Below are 21,526 nucleotides of genomic sequence, written 5' to 3'. Positions count from 1 at the left end.
TAGTATAATTAATAAATGGTAGCTTAAAATTATGTGAAAATTATTAGAATTTTGTATAAAATTAACATTTATAAGTAATAAATTTTATATAATTTTTTTATTATAATTAAATAATTTTAATATTATAATAAAAAAATTGTGAGTGAAATACTCTTTAAATCGAACTATGTTTGACACTATAACATTTTATTCTCAGGATTGTATCTTAAATCTCGTAAATGAGTGTATTATCAATACTATTTAAATAGGATCTTAGAACCGTGATTGAGCAGAGATCTTAAGGTTTGAAAACTTTTTCAAAACTCAATCTTGACAGTAATTGTCTTGTAATTAAAGAAACAATAACCAAATCGCATGGTTAATATATATATATATATATTATTATTATTATTGAGATTAGATTTGTTGCAGAGAATGGTTAAACGACAGGCACACGTGGCTAAGCGCGTGCAGAAAGGCCAGGCTGATCCTTTCCTTCTTCCTCCAGTCTCGCCGCATGCATGGAGGATAGCACATCTTTTTCAGATTTGTCAAAGGTCAACTACTGGTCTCTCACACCCGTCCAAAAACCTAATAATAATTATGATAATAATAAAGCAATAAACAAACTTTTACATGCATTCAATTCATCAATTCAAACAACCCATTAAAATACTCAAACTTAAGATTCAAAAACTGAAACAATTACGGAAAGAAGAAGAAGAACTCAAGAAGCATCCAAGCTTCTCTCCAAACTCTTTGTCTGTCTCTCACTCTCCTTTCAAGTATTTATCCTAGAGATCTTCACCACCTTAAGAAATTACCTCTCACTTTCTTTCCTTCCATCTCCTTTCCTTTCCCTATAATTATAAATCTCTCCGTCTTATTTTTATTTTTGCAGTTTCTCTCTATCTGCATTTTTCCTCTTCTGTGTTTCTCTGTTGTACTAAAAGTTGCAACTCTTTCTGCTAAAGCCTTGGTGTACTGATTATATTTCAGTGTCTAATTTAAATGCTCTCTTGCATCCTTCACGTTTTCATCATCATACGCCATTGGTTACAGCTTTAACAACTGATAAAGCTCTTTTTGTTTGAAAGCCTGAATTTTTTTTTCCATAAATATGGCTTTGATCAATGTTCCCACTGATCATATTAAGCTTAGGAAAACGGTTTTGATCGAGAAAAAACCATTAATGCTCAAAGATTACCTAAGAGATGATCTGAGTTCGTGCTCGTCTAGTGGTTTCAAATCGCTACCACGTCGCCAGTGTTGCACCAGCTTCAGGTTTCTTCATGAGGCCGACCTAAAGAAATCAAAGGATTACTCAAGCTCTACTAAACGACTACTGAAAAGAAGTCGGTCGAAGCCAGCTTCTACCGCCATTTCAGCTCTGCAAATAGCTTCGGAGGCTGTTCTTAACGCCGTCAAGCTACTGCCTTTTCCTTCCTTCAAGTCATCTTCGCCGTCGTTGCAAAGCAACAGCTCGAGGCAAAGACCTTTACCCAGGAATTCTTCAAGTAAGCTCTTCAAAAGAAGCTTTTGGAGAAAAGCCGAAAAGGAAGATGGTGAGATCAAACGGTGGAGATTGTTTAGTGAATTTCTCGAAGAGAAAAACCAACCGTCTGATCAGAATACTATTAGCGATATCAACACCACCGACACCTCTTCTACGACTACAAATAACTGTAGGTTCTCTACGAGCACAAGCAGTAATAGTTGGGCTGAAAGTGAATTTACTGCAGACATTTTACAGTCTTCGAGCGGCAATTCCGAGAGCACGAGTGGAAACGACACCGTTGAGGGTAAAACAAATTTACCTGAGAAGAAAAAAGTCAGCAACATAGTCGGCGGAGCAGTCGACGAGGATTCCATCAACAACTACCAAAAGGTAAAGAGAGATCCATCCAATGCTCGTGTTTATTTTAATGTTTGTCCTGTGTTGCTGGCGTTCTCTGATTGGTTGTTGTCTTATTATTACTATTTTTTATTTTTGGGGAATAAATTTGGTGAGGGATTTGAAGGGCATTTCAAAGCATGTTGAGGGTGGGATTGGGGAAGAGAAAGAGAACAGCTGGCCGTGGGTGGATCGCAACGCACGGATTTCTCACGTTTGGGGTATTAATTGGGAAATGATTGGGTACATCTCGGATCTACCGCTTTCAATTCCCGTCGAGCCTTTCGAGGCCTAAGGATCCCGCTACAAGTTGTCTTCCGGCGGGATCCACGGCGGAGAAACTCGAAAGGGCATCTAATTTCATAGTAACGAGATGTACCATACCATTCCTTTATTTTTTTTATTTGAGATTTTACCATTATTAAATTTATATTGGAATATCAGGCCAAAATTAAAATTATTTTGAAATAAAGATGTTAGTTGTTGCTGGTGCTTTTAATGGGGTTAAGTATGGGTGGTTCACTGGTTCACTGGTTTTGGTAGATTTGGAATTAGGTTTGTTTTCTTTCTTGTCGGTTAGACAATGAGAATTTGGCACATTTTTTGCATTGACATTAATATCTTATTTTCATTTGAGAGTACATATTTGGTGAAATGAAGTTTAAAATTAAGGCAAAGTTTTGTGGTTTTTTTTTTTTTTTTTTCTATACTGTTTTTTATATTTTGGTTTAAACTCGTTGGTTTGAATGTATACAGCTGCCAATAATAAATTGACAGGGGATATTAAATATTTGCCACTTTATGATAGTCTTCAATGTTTTTTTTTTTTTTAATTGGTTTCACTAAGATTTGAAACATTAGTTTAACGGGTAGGCAGATGCCAAGTAGCGAGTTGACTTGGACTAATTAACTTATTTTTAAAATTTAATTTCCATCTCCTGGTCTTAGGTTTTTGAAATTTTTTTAAATGTAATATGAAAATAAAAAAATTATTAAATATTATTTTTAAAATATTGTATGAATTAAATATTGTTTACAATTAATCTCTTGAACATGCCAAATGCGAAATGCCCATAACATTGACCCTTGGTTCTGTTTTCGGTTAAAACATACTGTCGTCCTTGGTTTTACTTCTTTTTTTTTTTTTAAATTATTGGTATATATTATATAGGGTAAAACATATCATTAATCACTCAATTATAGTTATATTTTTAAAATAATTATTTAATTATTAATTTTTTAATTTAATATATGAGTAAATATTTTTTTCATCGTCAAGTAATCAGCTTCTAAAATCATAATGATATGACAATATAACATTGTATGTAAAATGTCATATGATATTACTATATCACTTAATAGATAATTAGACATTGTCACAGCATTTTACGAATCATGTGATAATATAACATGACACTTGATATGATATTGTTACATTAATATATTGTTATAATGGTATTGTTACATTTAATATGTTGCTAGAAATTAATAAGGGTGATCAGATAAATATTTACTAAAATTTAGGTAATTAAATTAAAAAAATTAATAATTAGATGATTTTTTAAAAAATACGAAAATAATTAAGTGATCAGTAAATTATAATATAAAAATAGTTAATATTTTCTAGAATAAAAACAAAACAGAGTAATCAGTGCCAGTTTTTTTTTATTATTACTATTATTGTTGTAGGATTATTTATGTATTACTAGTTAATAGTAGTAATATTTTTCATTGGAAGAGAATAGATATTAGTTAGTAGTTTCATTGTAGGGTTATTACTTTCAGTGTGGCTTCTCATTTGGAAACCAAAAAATGTTTGATAGTTCAAAAGTCGGACTTGCAATTCTATTAAACAACTATACACGTGGAATTATTAAAGATTAAAGTTCACATGAACTCTGAACTTGTCCAAATTATTGCTAGACTAATGCTCACCCTTCTTTAAGATACTTCGATCTTGTTGGATACTTGGAGTTAACTAATAATCCAAAGAATTAGCACAGGAACAGGATTGGCCAAACGAAGAAGGAAAGGAGCAGTTTAGTCCAGTGTCTGTTCTAGATTGCCCCTTCGATGATGAAGAAGAAGAAGTAGACAATAGCTCTCCTTTCCAAGATCAGTTGGCCCGTGTGGAAGGTCCCTCTCTCCCTTAATCTCTGTCACTGATCTCTGTCTCTCTGTCGTTTATATATCTTAATTTAACAAGAATATATAACATTTTTGGTTTACAACAGGAACAAAACAAAAGCTCATGCAAAAGATTCGAAGGTTTGAGAGCCTGTCTCAGCTGGAGCCAGTGGACTTGGAGAAACGAATTGCATTGGCTGAGCTTGAAGATGAATCGCTTGAATCCCACAGGGAAGTGCTCTGCTTAGTGTCTGTCAACAACAACGGCAACATGTCCGATTACCAAGATAAGGAAGAAAAAGATAGAGAAGCAAATGAGAAACTACTTAAGCTGTTGAAATCGAAAATACCATCAGACAGTTTCAAGTTTATGGCTGATAATCTACTGTTAGATTTCTTTAGGGAGAGATTAACGGTGGAAAATAATGCTAAACGGCTTGCTGATATGGGACTTGAAGAGTTTGGGCTCGACTTATTAAAGGTGGCAGAGGATTGGGTTAATGGGAATCCTCAAGAATTGGTTCTAGGATGGAAGTTGCAGGAATGTAGAAAAGCAAATGTGAAAGAAATGGAGAGAAATGAAAATTGGAGAAACTTCAATGAAGAAAAGGAAAAGATGGGATCAGCGGTAGAGCATGAGGTTTTCATTTCGCTGGTGGATGAGCTATTAACTGATCTCTTTTGACATTTGTTTGACTAATTTCTGTTTGAGACTTTTGAGTTCTATATTATGAAAAAAAAAAAAAAAAACTTTTTGTCTCATTTTGTATGTATGCACATATGAATACATTTGTCATGCTAAAAAAAATGAGTTCCCAAGTAAGAAGCCCAAAACCAAACAGAAGTGTTAATTTGGGGTAGAAAAGTTCAGGGAAAGGCTTTCCATGTAGCCCAAATAATGTTAAGCATTCGGTTAGATTCATTTTGAATTAAATTATTTAAAATTAAATTATTTTATTTTTATTAATCAATTAAATTTAATGTCAAATTAGTTCGATTAATTTTTTTATTAATCGAATAATAAATATATTTAAATTAAATTAAATTTTAAAATTTTAATTTTTTATATTTTAAATAAATTAAATAAAATTATCTAAATATCAAAATATTATATTAAAAACTTTAATAATTTATAAAATTAAATGATATATTTGATATGTTTTTTTATTTTATATTTGAATTATATTATATTTTGATTAATTTGATTAATTTAATTTTTAAATTAAATTAATAATAAATAATAAATAATAAATTTTATTATTAATTAATTAAAATTAATTTAATAATTGATAAATTAATTAAATTAAATCGATTAAATCGATTAATTTAATTAAAATTAAATTATGAATACCTCTTGACAGCTTGACTCCATGACGACTCATTTTGACACGTGGGATTTTAGCTTGCAAATCTTATGACGGGATCAAGTTTTTGTTACTGAACAACACTGTCGGTGTTCTTGTTGCTTCTTATAACTTCCTGCAAAAAAAATTATTTCTTTTTTTACTCGAATTGTATAGAAAAATGCATTTGCTTTACTTGTTAGACAAATTTGCTTACCCCATATAGGAAACATTTGCATAGCTTCGTGATACTAGTAACATTATTATAAGAATAATAATGGGGTAAGCAGGAATTACTATAGCCACCCCCTATATCTGGTTTGTAGAATCAGGAATTACTATAGCCACCCGCTATTTTTTTATAAGATTAATTTGATAAAATAAAAAAAAAAGATTTGACAATAAAATTAATTATTATAATAATATAATTAAAATTAAATATTTTTATGAATGTAGTGATTGTAAAAAAATATATGATTATCTTAATTAATTTTATATTAAAATAATCGATTATCTTAAAATTCAATGAATAGCATTTTTTTTTTATTAAAAGGTAACGAGATAGTACTATTGAGACTCTCCAATTATACCATCGACTCTAGTGCATCCTACGGTGCAATTGATACACTGAAACTCCAAACGAAGTTTACGTTTCAACGACCTGTCGACCACGGCAACTTTCCTTGTGTTAGAAAATCGGGGATGGTTAGCTTTTGTGGATCCCACTCTTCTAGATGCAGGCCCCAGCATTATCCTCCAGGACACGTGGCTTGAAATGGAAATATCTAGCTTATGACCGGAAATTCAGTTTCTTACATGTCGCGTTCTTTTCAGTTTCCCATGAATTCACCATCATACCAACCCCACCGCACCGTATATAATTTTTCTTTTTTCCCTTCCATTTTGTATTTGTTTATAGTAATTCTAATATGTATTTGGAGATATGAAAACGTGGAACAATGTGATAGGCCAGTTATTTTCCATTATTTATAAAATAATAATTTTTAAAATTTTTTATTTATTATAGTAATATTCTCAAAACTATTTACAACTATAAATAATAATATTTTTTTATTTATTACATTAATCCGATTGTTTTTGAGTCAAAATAAATATTATTAAATATTTAAAAGAGAAATAATCAGTTTTTTTTCTTTTTTTAAGATTAATTGGGAAAGCTCTAAATTTTTACTTCTATCAATTAAAAATAAAGATTGAATTAAAATACTTCTATCAACAACTATCAAGACTTGAAATTATTTATTTTTGTCATGACAAAAAAATTGAATATAGGTTCCTTTTTTATATATATTTAATATAATTTTTTAATTTCATATTAAAAATTAATGAATGTGTTATTTTTAATTAATTTTGTATTTTTAAAAATTTTACTGTAAATAAAATAATTTATCTTAAATTTAAATATTAAATGCTTTTAAATAAGAAAAATCACTTTAGATTTATCGGGAATTGATAAATATAAAATTCAAGAGTACATGTGATTTCGATAGGGGAAAATCCCTGCAAATCCAAAAGTCAAAAGTCTCCTGCTATAAATGAGATACTAGTATCTTTGATTACATGTTCTCGAGAAAACAATTTTCTCGAGAATTTGCAGAGAAACCCCCACCTAAACAAAAGGTGCTGGGGGCTTATCTCGAATGACTTCCTGCTCTTTGTCTACACGGAAATGATTTATTTTGCTCTCCTCTTTATAAGTCTGAAGCCCTGTTGCCACCTTCCCAAAGAGAGAAAGAAACACAAAAGCCTCACACTCAACAAATCTCTCTAGCTCTAAGGGTAATAAAATAAACGAGGAAAACGTTATTTGAAGACCCTTTTTCATCTGTTTTTCGGAGCTTTATTCACTTTTTTCATTGAGGGGTTCAATTTAGTTTTTGGGGTTGAGGTCGTTGTTTGGTAAATTAAACGATAAAGCCTTGTTGGAAGGAGATGAAAAGCGAGGATCAAGCAAGGTCTTTGTTTGGGATTTCCCTTACAGATAGACCAAAATGGCAACAGTTTCTTATTTGTTCATCTGGGTTCTTCTTTGGTTACCTTGTTAATGGCGTATGTGAGGTTTGGTCTTCCTATTTTTACCTATTATTTAAACCTTTTTTGCGGTGTTGAATGAGCAAAAAGTTTTATTTTTTTTATTGTTGTTTTGAATCGATCTTTTTATTTGCAATGGTTTCTTGACTCTGCATGTGACCAATTCCCAGCCATGCATGCCGCGTTTTTCTTTTTCTGGGTTGCCGAGAAAATTGCAGAAAGGGAAGAGAGTTAGGAAATGCTAATAGTATTACATTTTTGTATTTATCTATTGTTTGGTTGTCAAAAGTTGGCAATAGATTAGTTGAAACGTCGGTCTCAAGTAGTTCCTCTCTGTTTGCCATTTCATTGCTTTGATCAGTTGATTTATAATATGGTCAAATGATTCAATGAATACATTTAACTGCTTCATTGGATTTAAATTCCCATTTCAATCTTATAAAAAAAATCCCATTTCAGTGTGATAATTGATGTGTTCTTTTGCTTGTTTGTAGGAATATGTGTATAACAGGCTTCAGTTCAGGTACATTCATAATAAATTTCCCCTATTATCTACATTTTTGGTTTATGTTTCTTGAAATATGCCAGCTTTCGCTAGTATACTTGGATTTCTCTTGACTGAAATGTTGCAAATGTTTCAGCTATGGATGGTATTTTACTTTTGTACAAGGATTTGTTTACCTGATATTGATACGGCTTCAAGGTTTTACTATGAAGCAAATGGTCAATCCATGGAAAACATATGTGAAACTTTCTGCTGTTCTCATGGGTTCCCATGGATTAACCAAGGGTTCATTGGCTTACCTGAACTACCCTGCACAAATTATGTTTAAATCTACCAAGGTAATGAGTCATGGAATTTGTGTAAATATTGCTTATTTCTATCCTTTCTTTGGCTAAATAAAGAAAATTTCTTGAACTAAAGTTTATCAGAATTCAAAAATGTTTATATTTTTCTTTCTGAAGCTGTTGTAGCATACTGCAATGCAATTTAAGATGCAGGTTATTTTTTTTTTCCTTTTAAATGACTTCTGTTATGGAATTTTAGGTACTGCCAGTTATGATTATGGGTGCCTTCATCCCTGGCCTGAGAAGGAAATATCCATTTCATGAATACATCTCTGCTCTGCTTCTTGTTGTTGGTCTTATCCTTTTCACCTTAGCGGATGCCCAAACATCTCCGAATTTTAGCATCATTGGCATTATAATGATTTTGGGTGCTTTGATTATGGATGCCTTTCTGGGTAATTTCCAAGAAGCAATTTTCACCATGAATCCTGGCACAACTCAGGTAGCTATAAAATTTTCTTATTTCTGTTTGTAACGAAAACAATCACTAATACAGTACTGATAATTTTATGTCTATGCTTATGTATTCATTTTCTTCTACAGATGGAGATGTTGTTCTGCTCAACAGTAGTTGGGACTCCTTTCTTACTTGTGCCAATGATTCTAACAGGAGAGCTCGTTAGGGCCTGGAATTCTTGTTCTCAGGTAAAGAGCACTGCCCTGCCCTCCCCCTCCCCACTTCCCCTCCCTCTCCCTTTTTTTATTTTGTTTTATTGATTTAATTCTATCTTGCACACCCCCCTGCCCTGCCAGGGGCCAAGGGTGATAAAATAACATTTTATTATGTGACTTATTAAACAAGAAAGTAATGGTTCGAAGTTATGCACAACGTAGGCACTAGTTCCTAACAAAATTATTTTTATTGGAGAAATCAATGATTTGGTGGTTGACCATTGTATTCAGGCATATGAAGGAATACTGTCATTCTTTAGATTGGACATGGGAGTAGCTGATATCTAGTAGATGTTATGGGAAAATTATTTCCACTATGTTATAAAAATATTTGCAAATCTCCATTGCAAAATGACAATTGACATTCTCCTGGGACCAACAGAAGTTTATTAGTTTTATTTTGGTGGTCCTAGTAAATAACCCCCTACCAAGCACGCACACACATGTGCAAAGGCATTTAAAGGCTACTGATATCATTCTACTTGCATCTTGTCTCTTGCTTCTCTGGCTTGATCCTAATAAAAAATTATTTCTAACAGCGATGAACTCCTAAATTGTGGCTCCTTTTTTCTGGACATTCATTTTCAATATTCTGATTATTACCATAATCTCTTGTTGCTAATGATGTATGTGATTTATGTCAATGAATACCAGCATCCATATGTGTATGGGGTGTTGATATTTGAAGCCATGGCCACATTCGTTGGTCAAGTGTCTGTATTATCCCTCATTGCTATCTTCGGTGCTGCTACTACTGCGATGGTAAAATATACTTGTAATTTTTTACATATCTTGCTTTTCTAAATGATCCATTCTCAACTATTTCATGATTTCATTTAACTACTGGTTTTCTTGTTGCACCTGCTTGTAGATAACAACTGCTAGAAAAGCTGTCACTTTGTTGCTGTCATACATGATATTTACAAAACCATTAACTGAACAGCACGGGTCAGGGCTGTTGCTCATAGCCATGGGAATCATATTGAAGATGTTGCCAGATAGTAAACCGGCACCTAGGATTCCAGTATCAAATGTAAATGCCAAGCATCATCCAGAAACCTCTCCCAAAGAAGATGAAGAGAGAGAGCCCTTAGTCTGAAAAATAATGTGCAATTATTCAGGGCTCCAGCCCCTAGGTCAAGTTTGCCATATTTTTCTGTCTCTTTCAAATGTTCTCCTATTCAGTTCAGCAATTCATTTATTTCCTTACTGCATCACTTGCATTATAAACAAAATAAAAAGGAAAAGGTTACTGTTGCTGTAGGCTGTAGCATATCTGTAAGAGTTGGTTGTACTCTTTGATGCTACAAAGAGTTGAATTGGTAAATGGCCTATCGTTGCACACGGAAATGTTGGGGGGTCCTGAAAAAGCAGCTATTGGTTAGCATCAAAATGTTATGTTAATTATTTGAGTTTGCAAATTGAATTTTTTTTTTTAATTTTACGAGTGAAATTAAGAAAGTGGAAGAATAATTTTTTAAAATTAAAATTAAGGGTAAAACTTTATGTTTGTCTTAAATTAAAATTGAGGTTATGTTTTTGTCTTAATCTTCTTTCCGCAAATTAAAAAAAAAAAAAAAGACTCATTGGAGTTTGATCTAAAAATCTGATTGGAGGGTATTCATCAAATTCGTGATTGTTTTGATTCCGGTATCCTATGCAGCATTCCAGTGGCACTGCTTTCACCCTATGGGAAGAAAACGACGTGTCGTTTTGTTTATATGCGTAAATGGGCCACGTGTATCTGACAGTATAAAGGCCACGGCCCTGACAAACAAGCACGTGGCCCACAGTTCTTAGGAAACCAATCCCACGGTCCCAATTAAAATTCTTGTTCCCCACCTGATCGGACGGTCATAATCAACCATCCCGATTTAAAATTTTCCATTTATTAATCCCAAATTAAACGAAGTCCCTCTCTCTTTCAGTAGCCTGAAACAAAAGCCATCAAAACATATTTGTTTTTTCAACCCTAAAAACCATCCCTTGTTTTTAATCTTCATTGAACCGCCCAATCTCACCATGAAAGGAACGAAGCGGTTTGCGTTATCTGGCTCGGCCGCCGATACTAACGATTCTGCTGTGAGTTTTCTGAAATTTCACAGTTTTTTAATTAATTAAAAAAATTTGCTTCATTGTTTCTTAGCCTGAATTGATAGCATAACCCTAATTTAATGATCTTTGTTTGTTTCTGTTCTTCTCAATGCTATGGTGAAGAAAGCGGGCATTTTTGGTGAGATTTTGTTGATAACGTTTTGTGGGTTTAATTGAGTTGCATAGTTTTATTGATTAGGAAGTGAATGAGCTATAAACCAAAGAACAAATGTTGAAATTTGAATCTTTTGCTTTTATTTTTTTAGTTTTTCTTAGCTGGTGGCAGGTATTTTAGGAAGATTGAAAATTTTTTTTTTTTGAATTTTCAAGAACGGACTTGAGGTTGATAGAAGCTGAGCCTCAAAGTGTTGAACTTAGCTTTCATTGTCAGTATATTGTTTCAGCTGCGGTTTTTCTGATAGATGATGCTATAGATATAATTTTTAGCAAAGCTGAGAAAACCATCCGAACAATGAGCTAGAGCAAATTAGTTTCATGTATGGAATAAAGGAAACCAGAGAAGAAAATCCGATTTCAATGCTGTGACTGGAAAGAAGAATGATTTTAACTAGTTTTTTACTTGTCAAAAGATAAGGGTGTGCACGCATTGTTTGAAAGGGAGGGGGGGGGGAGAATGATTATGGCTATCCTGTATAAATTATAAATAGTGGGTTGTTATCATTAGATTTTTTGGTGCATCTGTCATGTTGAGGCTTATCATATATTCATCAATGGTGGTGCAGTTCTGGAATAAAAGAATAATGGCAGGATCTCCTTTTGATGCTCAAAGGGCAGAACCATCTCAACAGCAGTTGACTGCAACACCGCCACTAGACCCGCAGCAAGCAGAGTTGTCTCAGCAGCATGTGAGAGTTCTCAACACTCAATTTGCGAGGTCCTATCTCTCTATCTACTTTATTCTGTGGTGTTTTATCAACTTACTTTTGCTATGTACGTTTGTGATGACTAAGTGATGTGATCTTTTGCTACTTATAAAACATGTTTGATGTATTTAATATTCTTTCAAGCTTTCTGTATTAATATTTTATCGGTCCTTAGAGTAGCCAAGTTTCTTGCTTCTCTTGTCCTTGGACCAGACTAAACTTATAGATTTGTATTTATGTCTCCATAAGAACATTTTATTTTAACAGTTGGGTGCAATCACAACTGAAGAATCATCCTGATGAGCTTTGGCAAGATGGTGTTCAAGACTACCTAACTCATGCTTCAAATATTATGGTAATTTCTGATGGTTTTTCTTCAACTTGAGAAATATTTATGGTTATGTTTGTACAGTTGATGTGACTGTATTTGATTGCAAATTTTAGGGCTATACTGTTGATTGGTTAAGCTCTGACTTTAAAGGACTTTGTTTTGTAGCTTCATGCTACTTTTGTTTCTATATGTGATCTACTTACTTTCAATAATTCATTGATTTTGTTAACCCCTTGTGCGCTAAGGAGTTTAATATGGTTTCTTCAAGTAATTTCTTGATGAGAATCAAATTAATGCTAGTTCTCATGCTTGATTCATGTATCAGTACTTTGCAATTGGGTATTACTTGCTCAGGCCATGCACCTTTTAGATGACAATAAATCAGAGGCAATTATATCATTCTACTAGCAGTTTTGTTGACAGCTCGAGTTTGATTATATGTGTATTTTGAAATTCTCATACCCATCATCTAACCATGAATTGATAGGCTAACTTGGGCTTGTATTGCAGATAACCCTTGTTTGAGTATCTGTGACTTGTAATAATGTTCAAATTCTAGTATACAAGACTAGACTACATAAATGCAAGACATAATGATTTTTGTTTGCTAACTCGAATGGTATACCCCATTTCCTCTTTTGCAGGAGAAGTTCACTGATGTTGTCAACTGGCTCAAAGCAAATGCTGTAAATGGTGACAGCCTGTCTGCTGCTGAATCTTGTAAAAATGAAAGTAAAGTGGCGCCTGAAACCGAGAATCCTGAGGCTAAATTTTTTCAAGGAAAAACTGGATTTACTCCAACCAGCACAACTACAGGCTTTAGTCAAGGCACTACAAACATGAGCTTTTCTTCGGGCTCTACAGCTAGGAACCTTTCTCTGGGCACTACAAGTACAAGCCATACTCCAGCTGATATGACTGAATTATTTTCTCCAGCGGATACAAATTCAAGCTTCACCTCAGCTAGTTCAACTACAAGCTTTATGACAGCAGGTTTAAACTCAAGCTTTACATTTGGTGGTACGACCACAAATTTTACTTCAGTCAGTGCAACAACTGGCTTTTCTTCATCTGTCAATACTACGAGCTTTGCAGCTCCTTGGAGCTCTGGAGTAATCTCCAATAGTCAGATTCCTGTCTTGTTTGGTAGGTGTTACATTGACTTTCTACAACAAATATTTATACCAAGGATTTTAGTTGTAACATTGGACATTATTAGCTTGAAGATATTAAGACAATTGCACATGCCTTTTTATAAAAAAACAAAAGTTTTTAGAGGCAACCTCGATTGAAGTCAAGAGTTTGGATGCTATTTATGTCATTTTTGTCAGATTGATATATATTTAACATCCTATATTGGTATTTCCAGGAACTCAAAGCTCTGTTACTGTGAACAACACTGCATCAGATGACGCAGATGATGGTGAGACAATGAAACTTTACCTTTTGTTCCTTGTTTGCTGGATATTCTTTATGTTTTAAGCCATTACTTCATTAAATTCAACCTTGTCATGCAATTTTTTTCTTTTCGTCCCTTAGTTATTTCTTTTTGTTGGTTTGAAGTAGATAGGTTAACTTTTGCACTCTATCTCTTCTCTCCCAACTTTTTATCTTCTTTCCCTATTTCTCATTACTTGCGTGGTAATGAGTGTCATCTTGCATTGTCAGAAAATGAATTGCCACAGCCTAGCAGCCCATCAGTGAAGAAGTCAGAAGAGAAGGGTATTGTTGTTGTTCATGAAGTCAAATGCAAGCTTTATGTCAAGGTATACCCTCTGAAAACTTGTATTCAGTAGCGATTTATAGATCTGCCTACTCTTGACTTGTAATTGGTCTGACTTTTTCTTGTGTAATATCTTTCCCTCCCTTTTTTTATGTCAGTCAACCGATCCAGCAGATAAAGATTCATGGAAAGATAAAGGCACAGGGCAACTTTCCATTAAATGCAAAGAGGGTATCAGCAAGGGTTCAAAAGATTCCAAACCAACAATTGTTGTTCGAAATGATGTATGCTTCTTCGTGGGCACGTATTGGTTTTAGAAATTTGATTCATGCATGAGCTGTTGTTCAGTTAGAAGATATGAGATAAGTCACATTTAACTAGCTTTAACTTCCATAACCATCTATTGGTTGCAGGTGGGAAAGGTTTTACTTAATGCTTTGCTATATCCTGGGATCAAGACAAGTGCACAAAAGAATTCCCTTGTTGCAATATTTCATACTTCGGTAATATATTTGAAAGCCAAATATTTGGACATTTTGGACATTCGGTTTTCTACTTTGGTATTTCATGCTGTTCTGATCAAGTGTCAAACTTTATCGGATTATTCTTATTTTCTGTTTACAAAGATACTTAGCACAGCTTCTTGACAAAGCGGCAGCTGGCATTCTTTATTCCATCTCTCCATTGGTGCACTCACTAGTTTAGGTTGTTGCTTTCCAATTTGTTTATTTATGTCAACATTGGTGCTTTGGTTTTTCAACATGTCAAAGATGTCATTATCAAATTTATCCTCCATTCTTCCAGATTATCATATATAAATATATTCGTGTGAAATACAGTATATACCAAACTCTGTTACATAAACTTTTTATTAAGGGGCTCCAGAGGAAAGGGTTTCGGATGGGAAATTAACATTTTTTATTAGAATGTAGGAAGTAACATTAAGACCCATTGCCTAGTGCACTGCTTACTCTTGAGCTCACAACTTTGGGGTACAAGTTCAATCTTGAGAGCAACTCCTTTTACGAAAAATGCTAAAGACCAATACTGTTTCCATTTTGCCCTCCAGGACCCCACTTTGGTGGGGTCATATGTGGGAATGACCCTTGTAAGCTGCTCAATAGGTTGAGATTGTTAATAAATGTCTATATAAAGTGTTAAGCAGGCAGCAACTGTGCATTGACCCTCACTGACTTGGAATTTGGATGTGGAATTGGTGACAGTCTGACAGATATATTGGTAGTTAGAATATTTCACTCTTCTAAAATAATTCCCTATAGTTTTATTGTACCAAAAGAAGGTCTTATTTTTTTTATTTATATCCAAATAAGCTCTTATTTCAAACATAAGATTGATTTATGTTAAGGGCTTATTTAGGTATAAATTAAAAGCTAACAGCTTATTTGGATACAAATTAAAGTTTAAGGACTTATTTTAGTGTAAAGCAAAGGTTAAAGGTTTATTTGAGTGCAATAAAAGTATTAGGGTTCATCTAAGTAAATGGTAAAGTTCAGAGATATTTTTTTTGTTATTTTAGCCTAGAATCTTTTATGAAAGTATTGATATTTATCCAGGTATGACAGTCTTTTTAGCATAAACCTGTCTGACATGTAAGGATTTAGCTTCAAAATCTTTCTTGCAGAACTTGACCATGTATATTATGTTTTAAGTTGTTAACATTGTAGAGTGACTTCTCTTGGATTTTGTAGGATGATGGCGGCAATAACGATAATTCTGTGGCACGTACATTCTTAATTAGAACAAAATCAGAGGAGGACCGAAACGAACTGGCAACAGTAATCCAAGAATATGCCCCTGCATCATAAACTGTAGGTGACATAAGATTATTCCATCATTTTGAGCTCCAGCAAATATAATATAATCCTGAATGATTGCACTTTTCCAGGATCTTACTCTATATTTTGCCAGGATCAGCTTCGTAGGGACTAGACCAGCTTATTGTAGGTCCAAAAGCAACAGAGCCTATTTACATAGTCAAACTCATGAGATTATTGTATGCCCACAGCAGTTGTACCATAAACAGAAATTACGGTGGTTATATTTTGCTGCAAAATCCTGAGGAACTGTTGTTTCTATTATTATTATTATTCCTATTCAATCTGTTGGCTGCCTGTATCAAGCATTTTTAGAAAGTTACTCCACAAAATCCCCCTTTCATTGGTGTTGGTCATGTCAGCTGCATCTGCGTATCTCGTTCGTACAGTGATGTAAATGCCAGTGCAGTAGTGCACTAGTATTGGTATTTCTGGTATGCATAGATGGCAAGGAAGTTCTAGCAAGTTGTATCTCCGTATCTGTTAACAAAAATTTCATTTCCTGTTGGTCTGTCTGGGTTCCCCTTGTTCTTCGCATGAGATGCATTGATTGCAATCCCCATCAGCAGCACGTTGTTTTATTGCCATTTTCTTTCATAACCCAACAATGAAGAATTTCTGCTATTGACCTCGGTACCCCGCTTGACGTTAGGAAGCATTTTTTGTTATTTCTATTTCAATTTAATGAGCTTTTAAATTCTTGTTTGTATCCAGCGTTTGTAGTCCAACGGTTAGGATAATTGCCTTCCAAGCAATAGACCCGGGTTCGACTCCCGGCAAACGCACTTCTTTTTTTTTTGGTACAAGGGCTGCTTCTTAGAGATGAATCAGAAGTTCTAGACTATTTCATCATGTGACTCGGTACATATGCCAATTTCAATCCTTCAAAATCAGAAAAGCATCATCACTCAAAACACAACATCAATTAAAGCAAGCAGATTCCCTGTACCAGAGCTCATCTCCTCAGATTTGATAAATATATCATATCTGCATCTAAGTTCCCGGCTGTCACATTTTCTTTTTTCTGTTTCTGTCAATATCAGTATAGGTAGTTGTTCCCTTTTGCCCAGCAGTATGGTCAGTCTTGTATAAACATTTCTAGCAGACAAGTGATGATCGAAGCGATGGCGCGGTGGGAATATGAGTACAGGATGCCCAACGGATTACTGACTCAGTCACCATGAGATGAAAGTGATCAATCTCACCAAGACCGATAGTGTGATTCCTTTTACTATGAATGCCTGCAAGGCGGGATCCATTGGGTCCTCCCCTACGAAATTTTGTTTTTTCTTCCACTGGAACTGAAGAATCTGGCAACTTAGATAGCTTTACTAAGTTTGATTCTGTGGAGTGAAAGAGAGAAGTCAGCATAGTGTTACGTTGGAGAAGTAAAAATCATGAAAATTTACATTGTTTCTTCCACGATGACTGGGGTTATCCCCATTAACCTATTTGTGGCATTCCCTATCAATTGTTTTAGATTTAGCTGTCATTTTCATTACGACAAACAGCCACAAGTATCAAGTTCCATAAGCCATTTTTCTTAGTTTAGTTTTCCAATCAAAAGCGAAAGAGCTGACTCTAGCAAATGAGTAAAATGAAAACAAATACCTCCATATTCATCACCCATCTTTGATGTCCCGACTTTAGTTTCCACTGAAATACTTAGTGGTTCAACAGCAGCTATTGGACTGAAGAAAGTAAAGCTCGGCATTGATGGAATTGGGGATGAAAATTCTGGTGCACTTGATTGACAGCAACTGCTAAATGAAAAACCTTCAGATTCAGTGCAAGAACTGCCATTTTCAACTAAGAAAGAAGAAAACAATGATTTGCAAATGAATGCAGGTGTTTCCAGCTGGCCATCGGTAGATACAGGTGATCCATCGGTAAAGCTATAATCCTGATTTCTTTTGATTAACAGTGCAGAGAAAGAACTTCCTCCTACTTCGAGCTCTCTGCAAGCATGTTTGTTGTGCTTGTTTGCTTCTTGAACTACCTGTCTGCAATCCTCCACCCAGGGGTGAGCTGTGAAGGGCAGTGACTTATTAGAACCTATAAATTGGAACAACCCATGCATCTGAAGTTCTTTCAACTTCCAAGTGATAACCTAATGGTCTAAAGAGTGAGGATAGCATTCTGTTTTCTCTTGATTAAAACATGACCAGTAGTATGAAATTAATTTGTTAAATGATTTGTTAATTATTAGCTTATTTTTTACCTTTTTACTTTCATGAAACAAGCTTACCAAATTACAAGTTTCAAAGCCTCTTAATAACTTGCTATGCAATTATGGCATTCATCCATCAACTTACCCAGAACCTGTGCAGCAGTGAGCCTCTTAGCAGGATCTACACAAAGCATTCCAGTGATCAAATCCCTGGCAGACACAGAGATGTGATCCCATGGATCAGGAGGGAATCTTAGATCGGCAGCCCTAACAGCATCAAAGATCTTTGATTTAGTCTTCCCCCCAAAAGGCGGCATTCCACTTAGAAGAATATACAAAATAACTCCTGAACTCCAAACATCAGCAGCTTGATTATAACCCCCTGTCAAAACCTCTGGGGCTATATAGAATGGGCTACCAACAGTACCTTGCAAATTTTGCCCTGTTAACATGAAACCAAAATTCTTTCATCACAAAAATCAGTGATCAAATGTTGCCTTCAAGATGCACCAAATGAAATTAAAAAAGAATAGAGACCTTACCCTGTCTTATATAGGTAGCAAGACCAAAATCTGCCAGTTTAATTGGAGAGGATGAGGATTTAGTTGCTAAGAGAATATTTTCCGGTTTTAGATCTCTATGAACAATGCCATTATCATGACAGTACTTGACCACTTGCATCAAATGCTTAAAAAGAACGCGAGCCTCAAACTCTGAAAACCTTCCATATTTCTCAAGCCTGTGGAAAAGTTCCCCTCCTGCGCATAACTCCATAACCAAGTGCACAAAGTCCTCATCTTCATAAACTGCCTTGAGATCCACAACATTTGGGTGTCCGGATAACTTAGACATTATTTCAATCTCAAGCTTGATGCTGCTGAAATCATCTGGTGTGACCAACCTATCTTTAGCAATGGACTTGCAAGCCAAAACCTCACCAGTTAACTTATCCGAGCAGGCCCTAATCACACCAAACTGCCCCCATCCTAATTGCCCCCCAAGAACATACCGACCTCTCAGATTAGATATTTGTGTTGCGTCCAAAATTGTCTTAGTAATGCTTGCAACTTTGTAACAGTTGCGGAATCCTATTGAAGGAAGACGGATGTTCTCGCTAGTGGAAATTTCCATGCCAATGAGGGGCAACTATAATTATAGAAAAACACCTGTCAAGACCTTACTACCAACAGCAAATAGATACTGAATTACCATATTTTCTTCTCAGTTTTGCAATCTAATCTATGAGTTAGCAGAAATCTTAGGCCAGACATGAGATCAATTATGTGAAACAACCCATTTACCAAAAATATATAAAGAAGCAACTTCTGACGTGCGCTTCTCAGTTCTCATGATATGTAGTTAAACTCTTACCATGGAAAACCTTGTTGACCCACTTCATAAACTGAAAATTTTCAACAGCCACAATCCCAGAAATGAGAAATCTTTAATCGAATCAGCTACTGCAAAACATGCAACTGTGAATTTCAGACAACTTGCTTAAACCCCAAGATTCTGGGTATTTTTTTTATTTTTTGTCAACTTTTTTCTATAGCTTATTAATATTCCTCTTACTTAGTTGCAAGATACAGCAAAATTCAATCTAAAACCATTCTTCAAATTCTCTTTGCAGATCCATAACTAAATCTAGACATAGCATAGAAAAGTAAACCTCCCAAAGCAAAAGTCAGACCATAGCTCTAAAACCCACAACCTTAACCTCCCCAAAGGAACCCATAGTAGAAATCATAACATAACAAAAGATAAGAATACAACATACTTCACAAAAGAACCATACAACCCAATAATGAAACACAATCACGAACTACCAAAAACAAGAAATCCCAGCAAAATTTACATAAGAAAAAGAGATAAAGTTGAAAGTTTTTCAACTAAACAAAAGTCAAATGCATCAAAAGAACACACATTTTTCAATCATCAGAAGGAAAGAAGAGCCTGACCAGCTTAGTAAATGCGTTGAATAAGTACATACTATGTTTTATGGCAAAGTCTTCAGTTTTTTTTCCAGGGTCCGAAAACAAGTCCATGGTCTCTTTCTGGTTCAAACAACATATCCCACCTGCGACCGGCGACCCAAGGAACCTGTTTCCATGTTCATGGTGCCATTTTTTTGATATTACTATTTTCTTTTTTATGCCTTTTTTTGTAGGAATATTAAAGCATTACCCAATAACATGCAAGATAAAAAGGAGCACAATCAGCACTTCAGCTCGCCACGTGTCCCATTCTCCATTACAACTAGTTGGTGATCTGGATCCCACAAATTTCATTATTTTATAACTTTATATTTATATTTTTTATTTAATTTTTAAGTACAAAATAGAATATCAAATATTTTGGTAGAATACAACGTGTAACGCTATATAACATTCCCCATCAGAGAGAGGGTCCCAAAAAACTTATACCATTGCTTAAATATGGAGCTGAATGCTGAACGCTGAATGTTGTAGTGGGTCCCAAATGATTGTCTTGCCACGTGGGTTGATATTACTGGTCCTTGGGAGTACAATTACTGTACAATGTACAGAGATGTTAGAAGTTGTTTATTAGATTGGTCCCCTACAAGTACAGGGAAAGTATTGGTTTAGAAAAAAGGAGTCAAGCTTTTCCAATTCATGCTCTGATTCTGTGCGCTTTCTTTTCCTCCTTTAAAAATGCTTTGCTATGTACTTTTACAACCAGCCCAATTCTATAAATTTTTTACACGTGTCAAATTATCATAAACTGTTAATCATTTTCTTAAGAAAATATTAACGTGACTACGTAATTTAGCTTACTGGAATTATAGTACTTTTATTGATTTGATATTTATAAAAAAATTTATGATTAAATATTTGAATTTTGTTTTTATTAATTATTTTTCATCATTGTTTAATATTATTAATCAAAATGCTGATATAATAAATACTTATCGATACAAATATATTATGTGTCATGATGTTAGTTTTTTTTCTACATCAATTTATTATTAATAAAATTAATATATAAGGTAAAATGCTTCAAGAAAATAAAGTTCAGATATCTAATTATAAATTTTTTATAAATATAAAATCATAAACAATAATATAATTCAAGAATTAAATCACACATTAATCCAAAATATTATGGCTATATTAGTACTAAGACATTAGGATTTCTAAGGCAATGGAATGTCGATTTGGCATTAACCCTAAACGAAACTTAAGAAGAATTAGAGGCCAAAAAAAAAAAATACTATGTTGGGTATGTTTTGGTTAGAAGTAGAAGGTGAGTTTTACATTGAGGCTTTGTTCAATGAATGTAATGTTCCAACAGAATATGGTATAAGTGAAACTAGGAAACATGGACAAGTTTTTCTCAAGTCTGCTACATTTTATTCATGAAAGTGTGGTATGCATATTCAGTTCATTGTGGGAAAAAATTGGAAGGACATGACCAAATAATGGTATTTACCCACCTAACATGCACCACAACTTCAGCATATTTATAGGACCTTCTTGCTTCTTGGCCTTACCATTTTAATGTTGAAGTGTTTCTTTTAGTTTAATGATACCTTTCATTCTGTTTTTCTCAATT

The 21,526-nt window shown here is 34.1% G+C and overlaps 4 protein-coding genes and 1 non-coding gene across 19 annotated transcripts; 4 read left to right on the top strand and 1 right to left on the bottom strand.

The window, feature by feature from the left end:
• The first annotated feature begins 677 nt into the window (after positions 1-677).
• LOC111302409 (uncharacterized) lies at positions 678-4,780 on the top strand. The gene is made up of 3 exons (XM_089766179.1): positions 678-1,867; positions 3,877-4,009; positions 4,108-4,780. The coding sequence occupies exons 1-3, from the start codon at positions 1,100-1,102 to the stop codon at positions 4,683-4,685; spliced, it is 1,479 nt and encodes a 492-aa protein (XP_089622305.1). The 5' UTR covers positions 678-1,099; the 3' UTR covers positions 4,686-4,780.
• A 2,146-nt stretch (positions 4,781-6,926) lies between these two features.
• Positions 6,927-10,353, top strand: LOC111306088 (UDP-galactose/UDP-glucose transporter 2-like). 3 transcript variants are annotated; one of them, XM_022904011.2, is made up of 7 exons: positions 6,927-7,413; positions 7,890-7,918; positions 8,037-8,238; positions 8,444-8,686; positions 8,788-8,889; positions 9,571-9,678; positions 9,788-10,353. In XM_022904011.2, the coding sequence occupies exons 1-7, from the start codon at positions 7,297-7,299 to the stop codon at positions 10,013-10,015; spliced, it is 1,029 nt and encodes a 342-aa protein (XP_022759746.1). In that variant the 5' UTR covers positions 6,927-7,296; the 3' UTR covers positions 10,016-10,353. The 3 variants fall into 3 exon arrangements, with proteins under 3 accessions (XP_022759746.1, XP_022759731.1, XP_022759754.1); XM_022903996.2 differs by having other exon boundaries at positions 6,927-7,422; XM_022904019.2 differs by lacking the exon at positions 9,571-9,678 and having other exon boundaries at positions 6,927-7,422; positions 9,788-10,130.
• Positions 10,354-10,829: 476 nt separating this feature from the next.
• On the top strand, positions 10,830-16,248 carry LOC111306060 (uncharacterized). 8 transcript variants are annotated; one of them, XR_016345012.1, is made up of 10 exons: positions 10,830-10,998; positions 11,754-11,905; positions 12,144-12,249; positions 12,870-13,371; positions 13,595-13,648; positions 13,894-13,991; positions 14,107-14,232; positions 14,362-14,451; positions 14,575-14,653; positions 15,658-15,777. XR_016345012.1 is itself a non-coding variant. In XM_089765467.1 (10 exons), the coding sequence occupies exons 1-9, from the start codon at positions 10,939-10,941 to the stop codon at positions 15,772-15,774; spliced, it is 1,287 nt and encodes a 428-aa protein (XP_089621593.1). In that variant the 5' UTR covers positions 10,830-10,938; the 3' UTR covers positions 15,775-15,777; positions 15,884-16,248. The 8 variants fall into 8 exon arrangements, 7 of the variants coding, with proteins under 7 accessions (XP_089621593.1, XP_089621594.1, XP_022759709.2 ...); XM_089765467.1 differs by lacking the exon at positions 14,575-14,653 and adding an exon at positions 15,884-16,248 and having other exon boundaries at positions 12,162-12,249; XM_089765468.1 differs by lacking the exon at positions 14,575-14,653 and adding an exon at positions 15,855-16,248 and having other exon boundaries at positions 12,870-13,218.
• A 248-nt stretch (positions 16,249-16,496) lies between these two features.
• TRNAG-UCC (transfer RNA glycine (anticodon UCC)) lies at positions 16,497-16,568 on the top strand. Its single transcript has one exon. It is a non-coding gene; the product is annotated as a tRNA-Gly (tRNA).
• Positions 16,569-16,607: 39 nt separating this feature from the next.
• On the bottom strand, positions 16,608-20,085 carry LOC111306049 (calcium-dependent protein kinase 26-like). Of its 6 annotated transcripts, none has more exons than XM_089765459.1 (6): positions 19,944-20,083; positions 19,325-19,413; positions 18,496-19,099; positions 18,099-18,395; positions 17,395-17,811; positions 16,608-17,126 (listed from the first exon to the last, which is right to left on the bottom strand). In XM_089765459.1, exons 2-6 carry the CDS (start codon positions 19,325-19,327, stop codon positions 16,882-16,884), a joined length of 1,566 nt encoding a protein of 521 aa, XP_089621585.1. In that variant the 5' UTR covers positions 19,328-19,413; positions 19,944-20,083; the 3' UTR covers positions 16,608-16,881. The 6 variants fall into 6 exon arrangements, with proteins under 6 accessions (XP_089621585.1, XP_089621586.1, XP_089621591.1 ...); XM_089765460.1 differs by having other exon boundaries at positions 19,912-20,024; XM_089765465.1 differs by lacking the exon at positions 19,325-19,413 and having other exon boundaries at positions 19,912-20,085.
• Between the last annotated feature and the right edge of the window lie 1,441 nt (positions 20,086-21,526).

This window comes from Durio zibethinus, chromosome 9 (assembly GCF_047325235.1).
Source record: "Durio zibethinus cultivar Kanyao isolate XHJ-2024 chromosome 9, ASM4732523v1, whole genome shotgun sequence".
NCBI lineage: Eukaryota > Viridiplantae > Streptophyta > Magnoliopsida > Malvales > Malvaceae > Durio > Durio zibethinus.
The sequence above is the reverse complement of the archived record's forward strand: the minus strand, read 5'-3'. Positions and strand labels throughout refer to the sequence as shown.